At 46.3% G+C, this 21,811-nt stretch overlaps 2 protein-coding genes across 2 annotated transcripts; one reads left to right on the top strand and one right to left on the bottom strand.

Annotated features, from left to right (window-relative positions):
- Positions 1-512: 512 nt before the first annotated feature.
- Positions 513-13,124, bottom strand: rnf130 (ring finger protein 130). Its single transcript, XM_086305265.1, has 9 exons — positions 12,564-13,124; positions 12,126-12,428; positions 7,388-7,579; positions 4,984-5,234; positions 4,097-4,168; positions 3,302-3,378; positions 3,043-3,139; positions 953-1,139; positions 513-737 (listed from the first exon to the last, which is right to left on the bottom strand). Exons 2-9 carry the CDS (start codon positions 12,397-12,399, stop codon positions 625-627), a joined length of 1,263 nt encoding a protein of 420 aa, XP_086161391.1. The 5' UTR covers positions 12,400-12,428; positions 12,564-13,124; the 3' UTR covers positions 513-624.
- Positions 13,125-13,709: 585 nt separating this feature from the next.
- On the top strand, positions 13,710-20,543 carry LOC147337492 (proteinase-activated receptor 4). Its single transcript, XM_086305277.1, has 2 exons — positions 13,710-14,609; positions 18,785-20,543. Exons 1-2 carry the CDS (start codon positions 14,498-14,500, stop codon positions 19,669-19,671), a joined length of 999 nt encoding a protein of 332 aa, XP_086161403.1. The 5' UTR covers positions 13,710-14,497; the 3' UTR covers positions 19,672-20,543.
- Positions 20,544-21,811: the final 1,268 nt, after the last annotated feature.

A 21,811-nucleotide genomic window follows, 5' to 3' on the forward strand; every position in this document is an offset into this window, starting at 1 on the left:
ATTATTTTTTTGCTACAGGGAGTTAATAGTTAACACTATTAAAGTCCACATGATTGTTTAGGGTCCAGGTCTAGTGTTCAGGTTCAGATCCGGGTCCAGAATTTCATCTGGCTCTTGTTCTGTCCAGGGACACAGAGGACTACAGATCTCATTCAGCACTTACAAACAAGAAAAAGTTGTGGTCCAGGTCCAGGTCTTTACAGGGTTCAGGAGCCTGTTAATGATGTCACCATCAGTCAGCCAGAGCTATGCCTGAACACAGAGACGTGGGCAGGAAGTCTGGATTCAGGTGCTCTGGTTCAGTTCAGGCTGATTTGTTTGCTTCCACGTCTTCTAGTTTCCCTCTACTAGGAAAAAACAAACAAACACGAGAATCTCTAATTCAAGAGTGGGATCCAGACCAGGATCGAGACCCAGATTCAGACCCGGATGTGTTCAGTTTGTAGAAAATCTGGTAGAATAAATGATGGTTAAAGATCAGATTCAACGCCCCCCCCCCCCCGCCCGCACGCCCCTGAAACAGGAAACACTATATGAAGACTTCCTGTGTCCATAAAATGTCCTACATCTCTCAGCAACTGGAATGGTGTTGTTGCTGGAGGGCAGTAACCATGACAACCAGTCTCAGGACTTGTTGTCATCGTAGAGGTCGAGCGAAGCCTGTATATCCGGAAGCTCCATCTCACAGACGACGCTGCGAGGAGACATGGAGTTCCTGCTGAAGAAGCGACCGCCGCCTGGAAGGACAGAAGAACGTCCATCAGAGTTAATTCACTCAGCAGCAGATGCAGACGCATAACTCTTTACTTTTCAGTTTTACTTTGGTTGCTGGATAACGTTGCTCAGTTGCACTGTAAACTTGTTGCTCTACATCCACATGAAGTTGTCTTTTACTTGCCTAGAACATTTATTTGCAGTGACAGTGAATTACAGATGTTGTCGTGTCACTTACTGGTCACGGCGATAGTGATATCGGCAGGTGTTCTGGGCGTGGCCTCAGAATGGGTGGGGCTGAGTGGCTCCAGGCTGATGGATGGCTGGTTGCTGTCACTAAGGGGCGCCCTCTGGTTGCCAGGTGCCTGACTGGCACCGAGGCGATCCACATCCAACACAACGCTGTCCACACAGGGAACACTGGTCTGAGGACAGACAGAGGCAGTCACTCCCAGGTATAATTCAGACACACCTGATGTCTTATAGATGGAAATTTTCTTCTTCAGAAACACCGCGTTGCATCATTGATGCAGCCTGCACTTTTATTTCCAGGGCTTAACAAAGGGAAAAGTTCTGTGTCTAAATACATATTTAAGCAAGAATATTTCCTATAATTGATCAAACTAAAACAGACAAATGCACGAATTCCAGTGTTCTACCATCCATCCATCATCCATCCATCATCTCCTTCTTTACACTTCAGATACTTAACAAGTCTGAGTTATAATTGACAGTGCAAACCAAAGTCTTGCTACGGTTGTACAGGGACTTAGTGGCCTGTAATAACAAGCCGGATACCCCAAATTCCTGAAACAACATCACAGAGTGTAGCAAGAGATGCGGTCAAACGCATTCTCAAAGCCCACAAAACACACATGGGCTGGTTGGAAAAGCTATTGTACACTCTCAAATACCCCTAAAAGGATAAAAAACAAAAAAACAAAACCACGTTGCTCTTCTTCAATCCAAATGTCATTTCGACTCTCCTGACTTCCTGTTGTAGCTGATGAGTGGGATAAATAAACGTGCACATATGCAGTTTGTCCCATTTCAGTTAGAGAAAGGCTTACTGTTTTTTGCAGTTTTATTGGACAAAGCATCACAACTTTGATGCTTTTAAAAGCAATGTGCTTTTTACAATAAAAATATTTACGTTTGCTCATGAATACAGCTTTACTGTAAATGCGCACGATATTTGTCAGCCTACAAAGATGAATTTAGAGTTTTTGATGAGACAGTAGGTATTCAGTGAAGTAACGCTGTGTGCAGACAGCAGATTGCTACAGTCTGAATATTGGTTCAACGCAGTGAATCACAAGAACTTAATCGAAGCAAAGCAGGAATGGAAAACTGAACCTTTGCTACCAAAACTGCAGCTTCACATGGAGCAGTCTGGACCAGCTTTATCTTTTCTTAAAAGAACAACAGGTTATTCTCAGAGTTTATCAAAGAGCGTTCGGTGGACTCTGTCATGTTAAAAAGAAGCATTTTAGATCGTGCCTCTTCAGGTGGACTGATGACACTGCAGGAGATCTGGAGCTCCAGCTGAAAAATAAAGCGGACGCTAGCTCTGGACGAGAGCTGCGATGTCTGTGACGCCGCCCACGTGAGGGATAACCAAAGAGCTCAAGACTGTGAGGAGCTGGCAGCAATGCACTCAGTGAAAGGACTGCAGGGAGGAACGTGATCATGCAGGTGTGTTTGTAGAGTCGGAGGCTGGAACGGGACAAACTGGCAGGTGTTCAAAATGTCAAATCTAAAAATCAGCAATGCTGAAGACTGGTGCTGTTTTTATTTTTTTGTCCCAGAGAGGAGAACTGTCCACACGTCAGGAGACATTAACTCTCTTTGGAGAAAAACTTTCTCAGTGATGAAACAGTGACGATCACACATCTGCTATCCTTCACATTTCCACCTCAGACATTGACCTTAATGTTCAAGCCCAGAACTGTCTCCGTGAACAAGACAAAGAGCTCAGAAATGCAGACAAAGTCATTCAACTACAAGCAAAACGTGGATAAAGTTAAAAGTCTTTAACATTTAATAGAAAAATGCACATAAATGCAAACAGTGAGGAAATGTTGGTCTCTTTACCTAACTCACATTTCTGTTACCTCACTGTAAAATCTACCCTATCAGCAGAAAGACATCGAAATAATACCGAGTTCAGCTGTAACCATCCGCAACAGACCCAGTTTCTCACGTTAGCCAAGCTTGGTGTACGGTGAGGGCACGTCAGCCTGGTGTGAACGCTGGTTTGGATTACAACACATCTGGGTGTCTCTGTTTTTGTGTGTCAAACATGCCCATGTGTCAGCGAGGACTCACTGTGATGCCGAGAGCTTTGAGGATGTTCAGTTTGCACATGGGGCAGGTGCAGTGCTCCTTCAGCCAGGGGTCCACGCACGCTTTATGAAAGACGTGTCTGCAAAGACACAGGCGTGTTATCAAAAAACATCATGCTACGTGTTATCAGCACGACATTAGACATAGCAGACAGAACGAGGAAGAGTTCATAAAACACTTTTAATTACAGAGCCAGACTGGTCTGAGACTGGAGAGCCTGCAGCAACAAGGTCAGACTCACTTGCAGGGCAGGATTCGAACCACATCGTTCAGCTGGTACACTTCGATACACACTGCACAGTGGTTTGACTCTGTGTCCTACACACACACACACACACACACACACACACACACACACACACACACACACACAGGAAACAGGTCAGAGCTTTGCTGTGATGTTGTCTCTGCTGGTTCTGATAGTGCAGGGGTGGGGAACTCCAGGCCTCGAGGGCTGTTTCCTGCAGGTTTTAGATGTGTCATTGATCCAACACAGCTGGCTTAAATGACTAAATGACCTCCTCAACATGTGTTGAAGTTCTCCAGAGGCCTGGTAATGAACTAATCATGTGATTCAGGTGTGCTGACCCAGGGTGAGATCTAAAACCTGCAGGACACCCGCTCTCGAGGACTAACGTTCCCTACCTCTGTGATAGTGGCTCGCAGTTAGAAGTCTTTCTGATTTATGTTTCTCCTCTGAACAACATCATTGCTCTTTCATCTGAACGTCAGCGACACGTTAACCAAACGGCTGTGAGGAAACCAGATGTTCACATGCTGCATTCAAAGAACGAGGATGTGAAGGATCCAGACGCTGAGCTCATTGTCTATGAACGAGTGAGGTGGAAACTTCATCGAGCAAAAACCTTTTTCAGACAGTTCTGCTCCATCAGCTCTCTTTCCATGTATTACAGCTCTGCAGAGGCAGTCACTCGCTGCCTGAAAGCTCACGTAAATTTAACCTTCTGGGTTTCGGAACCTCATTCACGGGTCCTACATCACATGTGAAGGAGAAACAGCCAACACATGTGCTCACCTTGTCTCCTTTTTTCACCGTCCTCGTCTTCAGCTTTCCGATGGCTTTCTTCGCTGCATCTCCAAGACGATGCTGACAGAGTGAGAGGACAGAGTGTTAGAGTCACAAACATTTCCAGGATTTGGGTTTTGATTCTTTGTGAAATGTGTTCTGATCAGAGTCACACGACTAAACAAACTTCATCTTTACCAAGTCAGTCAGTGAACCTCTGAGCAAATGTGTTCTTCTGAAGCTACCTGGACTCAGAGTCTGCTCTTCTACAGAAAGACTGACTTTCACTGGCCCTTTGAAGAACAAAGGGCCAGTGAAAGATGAGGCAGGAAACACCAAAAAAGAAGAACATCTGAGTAACAGCTGTAAATGTGTGTCAAATGAAGAATGCTTTCATGAAGCACACCGTGAAGGAAACTGCTGGTCTCCAAACAAACACGGCTCCGGTTTGGAAACACCAACATGGCAGGCAGGGCCATGTTGGAGGTGGAAAACGAATCAAACTATATGAACAAAAGTCCCAGGAGAACATCGGGGGAGCAGAACATGAGAAGAGGGGCGGTCAGCTGGTACAGAAATACAGTAAAGAAGAAAGTTAACCCTTCAGAGGGCTGATTGATCATCGCAGGAAATACTGATGAGGTGAAGGAAGGATCTCAAAGTGACAACAGGAAGTGTCTGAAGAAGGTTTCTCCAGCTGGACTGAGTGAGATCAGGGCGATCGATTGCTGAAGAGCCCGACAGACTGTTTATCAGACAGTGCTTCTCTCTCCGCTCAGGAGCAGAAATCCTGGAAGCTCAGAGTCTTCACAGGAGGAGGAGGACAACACTCACATCAGCGGATATCACAGACTCTGGTACCTGAATGTAGCATCAGCCCGCGGCTAACGTGTTACCTGGCTGCGGTCGCGAGTGCTCGTGTAGCGGATCTTCTGGATGAAGTGAAAGATGAGCCAAGCTGACGAAATGATCATGAGGATGATGAAGGAGATGGAGACGAAGACCAGCGAGCCTCGGTTGATGTTCTTGGTGGGCCCGCGCTGACCAACAACCACGGAGACCAGAACCGTCATGTTCCGCTCAAGGTGGGCCAGGATCTCTTTACCGTATGCCTCTGTGATCATCACCGCCACGATGTCACCCGTGCCTGCAAACAGAATCAGAAACAGGATGGCAGCAGGGACGGGGACGCCGTGTTAACAGTCATACAGTAAAGTGTACTGGGTATACTGGCTTTAATGGGTTGACCACACATTACAAGTTTAAAAGTGTTTGCAAAAACAAAAGCATGTGTATCATGAGCGCTTAAACACAGCAGTTACTCTGGTGACGGTCTCTGCTCAGACGCTTCAGATCATTTAAACACGGCGTCGCAGTTCTTCTGTTAAAAACTGCTCGATGTTTGTTAAACCCAGACTCCAGGTCAGATTATCGAATCAGCCCAACATAACACTGTAAACCCTGATCTCAGACCAGCTGAAATCTAAGCTCATACAAAAGACCAGGACGTTCAGAAGGCAGCACGCATCACGCCGATCAGCTCAGTGCACACGTGACCAGCACGGTTGGGTCTAATTTATTTTTACACCACCCAACAATCGAGATAAATAATCTGTTCTTAACATGGAGTACTTCCTGTTTGTGTTTTCTGAAACTCTAATTGGACATCAGCTTTGTAATTTGTTTCTTTGTCTGTTGATCTCTTCGTGCTGATGTTTCTCCCCATCATCACCTCGCTCTGTCCCACACACAGAGTGTGAGGTCACAGTGACCTCAGCCTCGAATGACACGTTGATCTATATTTAGACTGAACATCGACTCCACCCCCCGCCCGGCAGTCGTCACTTACCTGAACATCTCTGAGGGACGATGCTGCAGCACAAACCAGTGTCAGACTTTAATGAACAGAAACACTCTGATGTGAGTCCATCCTGCGACCAATAAATCAATATGCTAGGATCAGTGACCCCAGCATGCCATCACATTGTGGCACACGAGCTTGAGCTATGAACTCAAACAGCAGAAATTTTGTTTCGCTGATATCGCTGTAGGCGCCCTGACACCTGGACACCAGCGTCCTTGTTGCCGCCATGGCGTCTTTTTTACACGCAGACATGGCCGCGCTCTGATGAGGGGGCGGAGGGCTACGCCAACACCAACCAGCTCCAGATAAGTGAAGCCATCACTCCAGCACCAAAGCCTGCAGTTCCTCTAACGTCCACCAGGGGGACCACAGTAAGTCGTTAAAGCTTTGCCGCTCTTTGGTCTCTGTAGCCAAAAGTATGGCGATTCTGTACTGAAGTACAAGTACTGATACTGGTGTTACAAAATACTCTGATAAAAGTTGAAGTCAAAGTGAAAGTGTACGAGATCTGTACTCAAATACTTTTACTTTGCCTCTACGCCTGGCTCAATAATCATGTCCAGGCTGTGACCAGCTGACCTGCTGCTGCAGCTCTTTGTGGATGTACACAACTGAACAGGATGTAACCCAATGCTTCAGTCCCCACACCAACAGTACACAGTTTATACAAAGTTAGCATGATGGTGGGATTTAATGACTGAATCTAAGCATCATCAGCTTAGCTTCATCTCTGCTAAAACTCATGTAAGCTAACTCTGATCACCACATCCACTGTGTGCCGTCCAACACGGAGCTTTACTGTAAATTCACCAACTAAGCCGTTTGTCATTCACCAAACTGCAGAAAAGTTTCATGCAGCCTCTGACTCACACGTCAGCTCAGTTTGTTTTGCAGGACAAAAGACAGAAATATAACATCCCATCATATAGAGCTGTAAGTGAGCATCCTTCCCTTTAACTCTAAGCTCTCTTCTTCTTCTCCTGTCTTTCTTCCCTGAGTGAAGTTAGCTCTTCCTGTGAAATCTGCAGCTGCAACACATTATGAGTCAAACTGCACACAAACAGTTTGTGTGCTGATGTTTGTTGATGTGATAGAAACATTTAGTTTGAAGGAAGTAGAAGTCAAAAGTTATCTGAAAAATAAATACTCAAGTAAAGCACAGATATGCAGAAGTACAGTGAGGAAGTACAAATACTTTGATACTTCCCTGCTCTGTCTGCAGCTATGCCAGTTTAACAAAGCTAGCTAGCTTTAGCTCATAGCTCTGCACACACGACTAAATGTGGAGGTGCTTCACAAACCAGAGGGTGGAGAATACGTCCATCTTTGCAGTGTGAAGCAAACACTCAGGTAAACGTTTCACCTGTTCAGATGAGTAATATGCTTGTGTGTGTGAACGCTCATCTCTGATTGGCTCGTGCGGTGAGCGCTCTGACCTTCGTGTCCCATCTTGACGGTGTACTCTGGGGAGTTGTTGTAGATGAGGACGGCCGTGGCGTTGTACGCAGCTGCCTTCAAGATCTTCTCCTTAAAGGTGCAGTTACCTCTCTGCATCAGCGCCACCCAGTGGACACTGCGGGGCGGGACCAGGAAGTGAGTGTTTGGGTCGCATCCTTGCCGGTCGACCACTGAGAGGAAACCAAAGTCAGTTTAATGAAGTGTAACTAAAACGACTCAAAGGTGAGCTGCTCAACATTCGATCAATAACTCATCTTTAATCGAGTGAATTTTCCCAGATCAAACAACGATGATCAATAAAAACACTGAGACTTCAGATTAATCAATACATAAACAATAATAACAAGAACAAAGCTGGCTGCTGATCCGCGTGTCATCAGTTAAAACACATGAAACCCCAAAACAGGCATGTCGACACATTACGGGTCAATCACTTCAGATGTTCATGTGAAGCTGATCGTTCTCTATAATGAAAACAACAAAAATCAGCCGATCTGTAGGCTCAGACCCACGTGTGGTGCCCCACCCCCGCTGGGTCAACTTCAGACTTTTTGAGGTTTTCCCAAGGTTTTCAGTTATTTTTATTTTCTGGGAGTTGATTACGTGAATCGAATGTCATGAAACTCCTCAAAGGAGTGAATCTGAAAGTCGGCCTGCTGCAGAGGATCATGGGAGTCAGCTGACAGCCCACCTGTGTGAGTCCAGTCCTCGTGGGACAGAGCACGCTATAGGCTGGTTTAAATCAGCTGACCAGACTTTACACACATGGACAGACAAGAAGATGACATTTTGTAGCACTTATAGTACCTCATTGATTTTAACAGAACCAAGGAGATGTGCAGCAGCTGTACCGTGAACTTTGAACTCAGCTCAGGTTTCACTAGCAGGTGCTCCAACATGCTTTTCTCTGTGTTATAGAGCAGGGCGATATGACCAAAAATATTTATCACGATATACATTCGAAAATTTGCGATAACGATATAACTGACAATATAATTGACACGAGACAAAATACTTTACAACTCCTCAACTTTATTAGTGCAAACCCCCCCCAAAAAAATCAATATATTTTCACTTACACAAGCAGCTTTTTTAAGTGCATTAAAGTTATATAAAAATTTAACAGTGCAAATGCAAATTCCTTGCTGACAGTTTAACCAAAAGGCATTTCCAGTGGAAACCGGCCGACATATCCTCAGCATAACCATGTAGAATATCCACAAAACTTAAAAAGAGGTTATACACACACAATACAGTAATATTATGTTGAAGCACAGTATGTATCACTTCGCCAGGCTCCTGCCTACGATAGCCGTAATGCTCCAACAATCCATCAAGCGGTGCGACAGATTTTCGAGCGCCATGTACATAAAATCATTTCGAGGTCAGTAAACACAACCAGAATTCATACATAAGGCACACGGGATTATAAGGGACACTGTAGATTTTCAGAAAAATCAAAGGATTAATTTTAAGTGTGCCGTATTTTCCAAACACGGTAATAACGACGGCCTGCTAGCATGTGCTACCAAAAATAGTGCTTTGTTGTGTATCTGAGGGATGAAAGCTAAACCAGTTCTACACCACTGAAGTTGCAGCATTTTTACAAACCAGTTCTGCTTCATCCGTTTCATTCAATGATCCGCTTTCACTCTTCTCATTCTGCGTCACCGTCATGTGCGTATGTAAACAAAGGCACTGCGCATGCGCGTTTTACCCATATTCTATCGCGATATTTCATTTTCTTATCGTTGCCCAACATTACACCGGTGTTACCGTGAACGGTATGATATAGCCCAGCCCTACTGTGTTATTGTCTTTATTGTGGAACGGCTGCATTCAGCTGCTGCTGTGGTTTGAGCTGGAAAAACACTGAACTCAGTTATTTTACTTTGTTACACGTCTGATTGGTCACAGTTATAGTGACATGAAGGTCTGTGTGTGTGAGTCTGTGTCTGTGTTGGCGCTCCATCCAGCAGCTGCAGTGTCCTTGGACCATCTGACTGTAATCTGACACTTCGGAGCAGAGACTCTCCGACCTTCAGCAGCCAGAAAACCTCTGCAGTGTCTCACACACACGTGCACATACACACACATGCATGCACACGCACGCACACACACACACACACACACACACACACACACACACACACACACACACACACACACACACACACACACGCACAATCCACTTCATCAGCTGCTTCCTAGTGTTCATGGGAGCAGCTGATGGAGTGGATGGTGTGTGTGTGTGTTTTTGTTGACAGTGAATGTTGGTGTGTGTCGCTGAATTTGGCTGATTACTCTGACGGCAAAGAAAACAACAAATCAGCTTCTCTTAAACTCACAACTTTTTCTGAAACAAAGAGATAATCAGAGTAACTTCCAGGATCCTCCATCAGTGGGTTAGGCCACATCCACCTTTTCTCTTTCTCTCCTGAACAGCTTTGATGCGTTGCTCATACCGAGGCTCTGAGCTACCTTTACATTTGGCCTCTTTTCCTGTGTTCAGCTGAATGAGGGTGTTTTTAAATTGCTTCCTGTCAGCGTGGACAAGCAGCACCTGAAAACTCCTCACCTGTCTTCAAGCGCACACAGCCTTCAGAGGAAGCTGTTGTATCTCTGATATCTGCATTTTGGTCGCTACTCACCTGGTGGTGACAGGTGGGGGTAGGGACATACACTGTTGGACTGGGCCATATCATACCATTCACGGTAATACCGATGTAATGTTAGGCAGAAAATGAAATGTTAGCGGAGAATGAGAAGAGCGAAAGTGGATCGTTGAATGAAACAGATGAACCATAATTTGTTTGTAAAAATGCTGCAACTTCCGTGGTGTGGAACAGGTTTAGCTTTCGTCCATCAGATACACAGCAAAGCACTATTTTTGGTAGAGCATGCTAGCGGGCCGTTGTTATTACCGAACTGATTTTATGTACACAGCGCTCAAAAATGTTTTAGTACGACTTTGCTAAGCTACGTAGCCGCACCGCTCGGCTTGTCGGAGCATTACAGCTATCGTAGGCAGGAGCCTCGCGGAGTGATACGTACTGTGCTTCAACATAATATTCCCGTATTGTGTGTGTATAACCTCTTCTTAAGTTTTGTGGATATTCTACATGGTTATGCTGAGGATATGTCGGCCCGTTTCCACTGGAAGTGCCTTTTGGTTAAACTGTCAGCAAGGAATTTGTATTTGCACTGTTACATTTCTATATAACATTTCTATATAAAAATAGCTGCTTGTTTAAGTAAAATACATGGATGGGTTTTTTTGCACTAATAAGGTTGCAGAGTTGTAAAGTATTCTGTCTCGCGTCGATTATATCATCAGTTATATAGTTATCGCAAATTTTCAAATATATATTGCGATAAACATTTTTAGCGATATCGCCCTGCCCTAATACACTGGGAGGTAACTAAACAGCTACACCTTCACACCCAGTTCAGTCTGCACCACCTTAGACCAGTACAGCATCCACATCACACCACATTACTCCTTCTGTCAATCTCCTGTTCCCCTGTAGTGACCGAACTCCTTGAGCCAGGAACCCCTGCCAAACTCAGAGTCTGCCCTCCACCTTTGTGGCTGAGAACCAAGTGCACTTACACTCCCCCTTAAGAAGCTGAACGTTAGCCTTCTTTATCCAAACGTGTGCCTGGGATCATCGTCCTATTGGAACACCCAACTGTGTCCAAGCTTCGACCGAGTAGCTGTTGATGAGAATATTGAGGTGTTCCTCCTGTACCTGAACCACTGACAGCCCAGACCATGAAGCTACCACCACCATGCCTCAGTCGCACAGAGTCCTTACGCTTGAAAGCCTCCAAAATCCAAAATGTGTGCTGTACAATTATTCCACCGTGGAGGCAGAACACCCACATCCAATGAATGGATGAACTTCTGATAACAGCCAGCTACAAAACACGGCTCGTGTTCGATCAGCTGGTCCTCCCATTTGATCAAAGAACCTGATTTAAATTATATTATTAGTCTATAAAAAATAACAGAGAGCTCAGAGATGATCTGGACCTTCAGCCAATCGTCGACTGTTCACTGAAGCCTCATCAGAAATGTCTCAGTGATGGACAGCTGTCAGGAAGACGTTCTTAATGAAGGGAAACGGGAAAATGACGAGAACTGGACTGAAGACCAGAGGAACAGGTCTGCTGGACAGATGGATCCACATCATGGTCAGTGTGTACGAGGAGATCAGGAGGTGTTCCCACTGTCTGCAGCCATCTGTGAGGCACGGTGGAGGTCATGGTTTCAGCTGCAGGTCAGTCAGTGGTGTTGGAGATTTTTGATAAACTCATGAATTATGAAAAGTGCCATGAACAGTATCGGTCATGGATGGGCCTCCCCATAGCCTGGAGCTCAGCATCACTGTAAACTTCACTGAAGCATTGTGGGGTCATCCTGACAGAGGACACAACAAGGCAGAAACATCCAGAGAGCTTTGAATGTCCTTGAAGAACCTCTCCTGAAGATCCTGCTCAGAGAGCTGAAGGATGAAGCTGCTCACACCAAATATTCACTTTCAAACTCGTTACAAAAGTACATGAAGTTTTTGCCTCATTTACTGTGTTTCCATGTATTTTCCTACAAAACATAACCAAATGAGGGCTGACTCTGACCAGAAGTATGTGGAAACGTCCACTCAGCATTCATTTTACTGACACTGCAGGTGACAGGTGTGTGTGCTCAGATACCTCCGTGATGCGGTGCAGGTGCGACGATCACACCCCTGGTGTCGACCTTGGGGGAGTTCTGTCCATACTTCCCGTCATCGCTGCTAATCACATGGATGGCGTTTCCTCGCCCGTCCAGCACCGTCGCATTCACTGTAGCGCTCACAGACTCCTCCACCACCATGTTTGTGTCAGAGCGCCCTGCTGACACAGAGCGAGCCTGCACCGGGACCGGGACCAGGACCAGGACCGGGACCAGGACCAGGACCGGTGGGAGGGGGAGACGGGTCCGCATCCTCACAGCGTCTCCTGGTCACATCCAAACTGTGAGAAAGAGAAACAAAGTTTATGAGCCGGGCAGCAGCAACGGCTTGGGAGCTTCCTCTGCTTTAGGAAACAGGAAGTCCTCAGCACTGTGGATTTGTCATTTATCACCGTGAACGAGACGCGGGCTCTCACCTGTCACTGAGAGTCTGTCCTCCAGATGTTGGTCTCTTTGTTTACATTAATCCTCCGGATGCTGTTTCCCGGTTGGCTCTCCAGAGGATGATGTGTTATTCCTCTTTTGTCCTCCAGATGATCCTTTGTCTCCAGATGTGAGCTCGTGTTCGTTAATCTCTGGGTTCAGGCTGGAAGGTGCAGCTCGGACATCTGGAAGGTCGGAGCATCAGCAGCAGGCCAATATCTGGTGTTTGCATCCCGGAGCCTTGCGCTGGTTGGAGCCCGGATGGTAGCTCGGAGGTCGGGGCAGAATAGCTCGTTTTCAGCGGACTGCAGCCGCCTGCGGTTCCGTTAACAGTGACTGAGCCTCCGCCGTCTGCCGCCAGGTGCAAGCAGACACACCGGCGGGCTCCCGCTCGCCGCGCTCCCCCAGAGGTTCGATGAAATGCTCGTGAGAGGATTTGGCTCGTGCTCGGTGTTTTTTCCGGTTTGTCGCCGGTGAAAGCTGCGCGCTGCGGAGGATCGAGCCCCGTCTCCGTCTCTCCGATCAGCGAGAACTGCGCAGGCGCACACTGAGGGGCCCGGGCTTCATGTTTTGTAGCTGAGATTTGGATCAGCTGTCGCGATAGCTGCAGAGAGGCGGAGCTAATAGTAACAACGACGACGATATCGATCGCTTATTGATCACCGACAGGTTGTGGATGTCAGCTGTAACAGTGCAACGTGAATGAGCAGCAGCAGGCGGTCAGACTGAGCCCCCTGCTGGACACCGTCAGTACATGCAGGTGGGCTCAGTCTGACCGACAGCAGCTCACAGGTGTGTGTGTGGCTTCAGGTAAATCAGACAGGTGGCGCTGCTGGTGCCCTGCTTTGGAGCAGACCTGCTGAAGCGTCATGAGTGTTTGTGATGAGATCAGTCGTCCTGAAATATCTCACTCCTGTATAAACTCTTACCTGTGCATGTAAATGCAGTACATGAGGTTGTTTTAGTGACCTGAGAGCCACTGATTCCTTTCAGAGCAGCTAAAGTCCAGTTTGCTCTTTTGCAGGTGACCTTTGACCCTTCTCAGGTTTTATTTTGTGCAGTGTTGTCGTCTTTTCTTCTTGCTCTGAATTTTTAATTTTCTTCAAGCTCCTGCTTTATGATTCCTTCCAGATGTTCCTGCTGTGCTCTGCAGGGCACACAGAGGCCATCTGAGCCTGAGCTCGTGTGGAGCATCAGACATGAACAACGCCCTAAACTTCTGCATCAGCCACAGACGGGAAGTCTGCTTATCAGCTGCTAACCGCTCGGGAAGATGGAGATAGTTTCTCACTAGTTAGTTTCTGAGGACTGAAGCAGAGCTGCACGTCTGAGTGTGACGTCAGTGTGAGGCCAGGTGAGAGCAGTGCAGGTAAGCCTCATCATGTTTTACAGGTTTTGTTGTTTATTCAGTTTTGTTTTTGATTTTCAGTTTTCAGAGTTTCTTGTTTCAGTTTTTTAATGTATTTTTTCTTTTCGCAGTAAAAGTGGAAAATGCTTCAGAGTAGAAACGCAGCTTGCCCCGCTGAGCTCTGATTGGGTGTGGGTTGTGGAGAGGATGGCGGGGAGGTAGTAGGAAGCAGGTACGTCAGGACTTCTATACTTCTGAGGACATAACAGTTTTTAAAAGTCTACAAACAAAACCAGCTAGCCTGAAGTGAGAAGAGGAAGACACGCACGGGTCCTCACAGAGGCACACATACCAGACACAGACACACACTTGGATTGCATCACCAGGGGAGGGGACAGCACAGCAGCTCTGAGATCAGACAGAACGCCTCAGACCACAGACGGGACTACTGCTGACAGCATTACTACCAATACTACCAGTACCGCTGATACTGGGAGAGAGTACTGTCAGTACTAGTCTGAGGTGAGCTGAAAAACATCTGCTGCAGCTGTGACTCAGTGAAGAAGAAGAAGAAAAACAATGAGGGGGCTCACTGGGACTCTCCTGCTCTTCGTCTGCCTGCTGGCGTTCATCTGTAGCGTCTCTCCTCTTCTTCCTCACCCCACAGATGAATGTCCTTTTATGGCCATCCATGAGTCTTCTTCTCTTCTTCCCGTGAACGCGTAGGCAGGCTGACAGTTTTTACTGGCAGCTTTCTGAACCTGAGGGCATTTAAACAGAGTGAGGATGCACAGTGTTTACAGAGGGAAGCAGTGCCTCCTCCTCAGGGTCGATCATTTACTGACACTTTAGACAGCAGAGAAAAAACATGTACAAACTTAAAAGTCTGAAAATACTTTGTGTGCATTTGAAGACACTTTTATAAAATTCACATGTTTAATCAAACCTCTCAAATTAAACTGAATTAGAATACTTTATTGATCCCCAGGGGAGGTCATCAGACATGGAGAGACACCTGCTGTGTTTATTAAATGACCTTCAGTTAGGACCGGCTGTATATGTGTGTAATACCAATACCAATCAATGTCTGTGAAGGTTCTCAGTCATCCAGGTCATCGTAGTCAAAGGAGCTTGCAAAGAAAAGCGTCTGGACTTCTTTAAGTTACTTGAAGACGTTTCACCTCTCATCCGAGAAGCTTCTTCAGTTCTAAGGTCAAATGGTGGGGAGTCCCAGATTTAAACCTAGTGGGAGTAACCTCCCACAGAGGGACAAAAGGACCTCCTGATGATCCTCTAATCGCCTGAGCCAAGGTGTGAAACTGGGTGTGGGTCCCAATCAGCCAGAGTTTCGGGTGTGTTCATTGTGAAACCTGGCCCCACCTTATCATGCGAATTCCTGAGGTCAGATGGCCCAGGATGTGAGTGGGCGTTAAGGCGTCTGGGGAGGGAACTCAAAACTGGATTATAGATGGCATAGTTGGTGTCGTAAACCACCGCCTCTGTTCAATCAATGTAAACTTTATTTAAATAATTACTTTTTACAGACACAAGCTGTGCCCCAATTCCGAGGCCACATCCTCCTGAGGACCCAGCCTTCACGGTCTACGTGGGCCGGGTCCTCCGAACATCGAGAGCGCCGAAAGTGAGCGGCTGTGAAATGGGACAGTCTAGGTTTACGGCACCGCTGCCTCGGAGGAGTTTAATAAACTCAGCCGTCTGCTCCTTGCTAGCTAAGATATAACAGGACACTGGAGTAAGGTCTTCTGTGATATCAGTTTTCTGTTTGACGTTTATTCAGCTGTGTGAAAACTATAACTTTAATCTCAGCCAAACCGATTTACTCAGGAACAAATAAAACACTGAAAAAAGTCAAACAATAACATTTTTAAGTCATCTGAGTGACTTGTATATCATATCATGTTTAACCTGAGTAGCCAAAGACTGGAGGGGTCTGAAAACGATGTGCCCTATGGAGCGGGTGGGTAACAGACGTCTCAGAAAACATCGGAGCACTTTTACAAATATGTGATATCTTGATAAACCGAGCAGATATTTGAAGTTTACACAGCTACATTCTCGCCTGGAAATATGTTAAAAGTTTATTTTGTGACCCAGAAAGAGTAATAAGAGTAATATTAAAACTAAGCTGAAAAACAGGAAAACTGGAATTGGCTGGGCCGCGCTATCAATTCTGGGATACACTGGGCCACGAAGGATACATCCAACAATCATTAATCAATAATCATATTGTAAATGTCTCTGAAGTTACAGGCTTGTCCAAGATCAATTATAGTCTGTCTGAACCTGCATGTGATCATGTGCTGATGCAGAACACGGTTCTATTTTGGTGATGAGTCTCTGGAAACACAGAACACACCTGAACACCTGTTCAACCAATCACATTGACTTTACTCTGACCTGATCTCCAGGTCTCCTTCATCAGCCTGTGGGACAGGAAGCTTTAATGTTCCCATGGATCCAGTTTAAAGTCTTACAGCTCTAATGTGGAAATAAACATTAGAAATAAACAGCAGCACTGAGCGCGCTCAGACACAAAATCATCCATTCAAATCGTGGTTTAACATTAATTACTGTTAGAGTTTTATGGTTTTTATAGATTTCATCTGACAACATCTCTGATTGGTTTGAGTAGCTGGAAGCTGTCCTGAACTTTGTTTGTGGTCACACCCCTCTGGTTTCTCTGTGACGGTGGGTTGTCTGGACTGCTGATCACAAGGCATCAACAACCCCCCCTCACTAGCCCTCTCTGTGCAAACACATCCACTTCCCCTTGACTGAAGCTTTGTGGAAACCTTTATGGAAAATGAATGTGCATGTAAAGTACCAACACAGTTCACTCATAACTTTTTGTGTCTTTGTACACTGTAATAACAAAATCCCACAGCTCACCATTTGGGATGTAAAAGGTTAGCGTTCATCCAAAGTAAAGTGGGTCTTTAACAGACAGGTGAGATACAGAGGTCTGCAGAGAGAAGGAAGTTCCTGCTGAACAGAAACACAGAGCACTCTGTTAGCTGTCCAGTTTTATCTCAAAGGAAGCAGGAAGTGCAGCTAACAGGACACGACAAGCTCCAAAAAGTCTTTTTAAAAGAGGTCTTGGCACTCGGCAGCCATCTTGGAATGAACTTGGGCAGTATGCCACCGTTCAGTGATGATGGTTCTCGCAGGAGCGACGACCTTTCTGTGTAACATCGTTAAATCTTTGAGCACAAACAGAAAATCTGATACTGGTGCCCAGCCACGCTGGGCGAAGTTGCCGTAGAGAGTCCCAGATATAAACCTAGTGGGAGTATCCCCCCACAGGGGGACAAAAGGACCCCCTGATGATCCTCTAATCGCCTGAGCCAAGGTGTGAAACTGGGTGTGGGTCCCAATCAGCCAGAGTTTCGGGTGAGTTCATTGTGAAACCTGGCCCCACCTTATCATGCATACCTTCGCATGATAGGTCCAGGGACACAAAGGCCAGACACCACATGGAGCCGTACATGTTGCCGTAAAAGATCGCCATGACAAAGCAGCAGAAGGGCTCGCCGAGCTCCCAGTTGTTCCCCCGGAAGTGGTAGACGATCCGAAATGGCAAAGCCATGAGTAGCAGGCAGTCGGCCACCGTCAGATTGATGAGCAGCGTGGTGGACGGCAGCTGTTTGGTCCGGAACACCAGAACCCAGAGAGCCAGCAAGTTGGAGGGCAGACCGACCACAAAGGCGAACAGGTAGAGGATGGGCAGGTACAGGTTGGTGGCTGGAGCCTGGATCCCCTTCAGCTGCTTTTCCTTCAGAGTTGTCCCATTACAGGTAGGCCTGAGCCGGAAGGTCCGCAGACCTGCAGGGACACGACACACATCAGAGCGTAACAGGTCTCCCTTTAACCCGCTAAAACTGATGGGAGTGCGGGCACTCCCATTGGTTTTAGGTCAAACTTTAACCATTTAACCACTGGCTCAATTGCAAAATTCCAACTGTTCCTGAAAGCAGCAACTCTGCGCTTGCATTGCAAGTCGCAACATCCAAATCTTGGCAAATAACACAGAAAACAACAAAAACAAAACAATTTTAAAAAGATGGTAAAAAGAACTCAAGAACCCAGATGACTGATAAAATGTCTACAGCTCCATCACACTCACTCACTCTCTCTTCTCTCAGCCAACCTCTGTCTTTGCAGGGTTGCCTGAGGGTACCGTAATGACTCCAACTTTACTGAAAAAGCGAAGAGTCGCTGCTTTCAGGAACAGCTGGAATTCTTTCAATTGAGTTACAGATATTTAAAAAAAAAAACACCTGTCCGATGGCAGCGACAGGTTAGGCTTTGGAGCAGGAGTGGGGAAGCTTCTCGGATGAGAGGTGAAACATCTTCAAGTAACTTAAAGAAGTCCAGACGCTTTTCTTTGCAAGCTCCTTTGACTACGATGACCTGGATGACTGAGAAGCTTCACAGACAACTGACTCATAGCAGCGACTCCTCGCTTTTTCAGTAAAGTTGGAGTCATTACGGTACCCTCAGGCAACCCTGCAAAGACAGAGGTTGGCTGAGAGAAGAGAGAGTGAGTGAGTGTGATGGAGCTGTAGACATTTTATCAGTCATCTGGGTTCTTGAGTTCTTTTTACCATCTTTTTAAAATTGTTTTGTTTTTGTTGTTTTCTGTGTTATTTGCCAAGATTTGGATGTTGCGACTTGCAATGCAAGCGCAGAGTTGCTGCTTTCAGGAACAGTTGGAATTTTGCAATTGAGCCAGTGGTTAAATGGTTAAAGTTTGACCTAAAACCAATGGGAGTGCCCGCACTCCCATCAGTTTTAGCGGGTTAAGGGGAGACCTGTTACGCTCTGATGTGTGTCGTGTCCCCGCAGGTCTGCGGACCTTCCGGCTCAGGCCTACCTGTAATGGGACAACTCTGAAGGAAAAGCAGCTGAAGGAGATCCAGGCTCCAGCCACCAACCTGTACCTTCCCATCCTCTACCTGTTCGCCTTTGTGGTCGGTCTGCCCTCCAACTTGCTGGCTCTCTGGGTTCTGGTGTTCCGGACCAAACAGCTGCCGTCCACCACGCTGCTCATCAATCTGACGGTGGCCGACTGCCTGCTACTCATGGCGTTGCCATTTCGGATCGTCTACCACTTCCGGGGGAACAACTGGGAGCTCGGCGAGCCCTTCTGCCGCTTTGTCATGGCGATCTTTTACGGCAACATGTACGGCTCCATGTGGTGTCTGGCCTTTGTGTCCCTGGACCGATACATCGCTTTGGTCCACCCATTTCGCGCCAGGACTCTGCGCAGCCAGCAGGTGTCTCTGTGTATGTCACTGGTGGTGCAGACAGTGGTTCTGGTTGCCATGCTGCCACTGCTGCTGTCACGGCAGACCTACGAAGTCAGCACGCTGCAGATCACCACTTGCCACGATGCGCTTCCAGAGGATGAGCATGAGAACTACTTCTTGCCGTATTTCGCCACCCTGTTCGCCACCTGCTTCCTGCTACCCTTAGCCATCGTCCTGTACTGCCACAGCACTGTGTTGGCAACCTTGCTGGCCGGGGGAAAATTCTACGGTCACGCCATCCGGGTGACGGTACTGGTGCTGCTGGTCTTCATCGTGTTTCTGCTGCCGAGCAACATCCTCCTCCTCCTCACCTATGCTGACAGCTCACTGGACGGAGATGGAGAGGACCTCTACATGCCCTACAGTGGGGCAAAAAAGTATTTAGTCAGCCACCGATTGTGCAAGTTCCCCCACTTAAAATGATGACAGAGGTCAGTAATTTGCACCAGAGGTACACTTCAACTGTGAGAGACAGAATGTGAAAAAAAAAAATCCATGAATCCACATGGTAGGATTTGTAAAGAATTTATTCGTAAATTAGGGTGGAAAATAAGTATTTGGTCACCTCAAACAAGGAAAATCTCTGGCTCTCACAGACCTGTAACGTCTTCTGTAAGAAGCTTTTCTGTCCCCCACTCGTTACCTGTATGAATGGCACCTGTTTGAACTCATCATTTGTATAAAAGACACCTGTCCACAGCCTCAAACAGTCAGACTCCAAACTCCGCCATGGCCAAGACCAAAGAGCTTTCGAAGGACACCAGGAAAAGTATTGTAGACCTGCACCAGACTGGGAAGAGTGAATCTACAATAGGCAAGCAGCTTTGTGTGAAAAAATCAACTGTGGGAGCAATCATCAGAAAATGGAAGACATACAAGACCACTGATAATCTCCCTCGATCTGGGGCTCCACGCAAGATCTCATCCCGTGGGGTCAAAATGATCATGAGAACGGTGAGCAAAGATCCCAGAACCACACGGGGGGACCTGGTGAATGACCTGCAGAGAGCTGGGACCAAAGTAACAAAGGTCACCATCAGTAACACACTACAACGGCAGGGAATCAAATCCCGCAGTGCCAGACGTGTTCCGCTGCTGAAGCCAGTGCATGTCCAGGCCCGTCTGAAGTTTGCCAGAGAGCACATGGATGATACAGCAGAGGATTGGGAGAATGTCATGTGGTCAGATGAAACCACTGGGAGAATTTCAGTGCCCCTCCCGAAAATTTCCATTCTCCCGATTTTCCACCCGGACAACAAAATTGAAAAACCATATTGCAGAATTCATAGCGCGGCCCAGCCAATTCCGGTTTCCAACAATGGTGGCAGCTACTTAGTTTTAATATTACTCTTATTGCTCTTTCTGGGTCGCAAAATAAACTTTTAACATATTTTCAGGCAAGAATGTAACTGTGTAAACTTCAAATATCTGAGCCGATGAGAACAGCAAACTCCCGGCACATCGTTTTCAAACCCCCGCGGTCTTTGGCTATCAGGTTAAACATGATATATAAGTCACTTTGATAACTTAAAAATGTTATTGTTTGGCTTTTTTCAGTTTTTATTTGTTCGTGAGTAAATCCGTTTGGCTGAGATAAGTTATTAGATTAGATTAAATTAAATTAAATTTTATTAATCCCTTGGGAGGGTTCCTCCGGGTGTTTTTACACAGCTGAATAAACGTCAAACAGAAAACTGATTAAACAGAAGTGTGAGACGGCCAAAAATTTACGCCAGCGTCTGGTTATATTTTCGATAGCAAGGAGCAGACAGCTGAGTTTGACTCCACCGAGAGAGGTCGTGACGTAATTCTGAAGGCTAGACCGTCGCTCACTTCCGGCCTACACAGCTTTCGGAGGACCCGGTCCATTTAGACCGCTAAGGCCAGGTCCTCAGGAGGACGCAGCTTCTGAATTTGGACACCCCCGCTGTTTCCGGCCAGCCAATAATAACGGTGACATTTTTATCCGATAAATAAACACTGTAAAATCCAAGTTTATATATATATATATATATATATATATATATATATATATATATACCACCCCCCAGCAGCCCTTTTGAATGTCTCCCTAATTCTGAGGTCTCAAGGTTGGCAAGAATGCTCCTGCTTGCCTTTCCAGTAAAGGTTTTATTGGCGGTTAAAGGAACAGTGCATGAGTTCAAAGTCTCACTCATGGCTCCACCTCCTTCATGGTGTGTAAACAGACTGTTCATATACTGTGCGTAGCTTGTAGTTATAGCATATTCATAACATACCTTCATACCCTGTACACTGTAACATAGATCCATATTCTGTAATATATCTGTATTATTGCTGAAGCACTTTCTGGATGGATGCAAACTGCATTTGGTTGCCTTACTTGGACATGTGCAATGACAATAAAGCTGAATTCTATTCTGTTCTATTCAGACTTCGACTCCACGTTAACCTGTGCCAGTGTTTCAGGTTAAGGGTGTCTGTGTCTGTCTGCCAGAGTGTCAGGCGGTTTCACAAGACTGAAGACCTCAGCAAACAAAGTCTCCATCTGCAGCTCGCACAAATGCATGCACGTATTGACATT

This window comes from Aulonocara sp. 'chitande type north' Nkhata Bay, linkage group LG2 (assembly GCF_057382095.1).
Source record: "Aulonocara sp. 'chitande type north' Nkhata Bay isolate Kocher_YH1m ecotype deep benthic linkage group LG2, A_spYH_male_GT1.1, whole genome shotgun sequence".
Lineage (NCBI taxonomy): Eukaryota > Metazoa > Chordata > Actinopteri > Cichliformes > Cichlidae > Aulonocara > Aulonocara sp. 'chitande type north' Nkhata Bay.

Bases quoted from the DNA above. Each gene is read 5' to 3' on its own strand.
- rnf130 (XM_086305265.1), bottom strand. From the start codon at position 12,399: ATGCGGACCCGTCTCCCCCTCCCACCGGTCCTGGTCCTGGTCCCGGTC. The intron at 1,140-3,042 runs GTGAGTCCTCGC...GTCTGTCCTCAG, and splicing joins TCAAAGCTCTCGGCATCACA to ACCAGTGTTCCCTGTGTGGA. The intron at 738-952 runs GTAAGTGACACG...CTGTCCTTCCAG, and splicing joins TATCACTATCGCCGTGACCA to GCGGCGGTCGCTTCTTCAGC.
- LOC147337492 (XM_086305277.1), top strand. From the start codon at position 14,498: ATGAGGGGGCTCACTGGGACTCTCCTGCTCTTCGTCTGCCTGCTGGCG. The intron at 14,610-18,784 runs ATGAGTCTTCTT...GTGTCCCCGCAG, and splicing joins ATGTCCTTTTATGGCCATCC to GTCTGCGGACCTTCCGGCTC.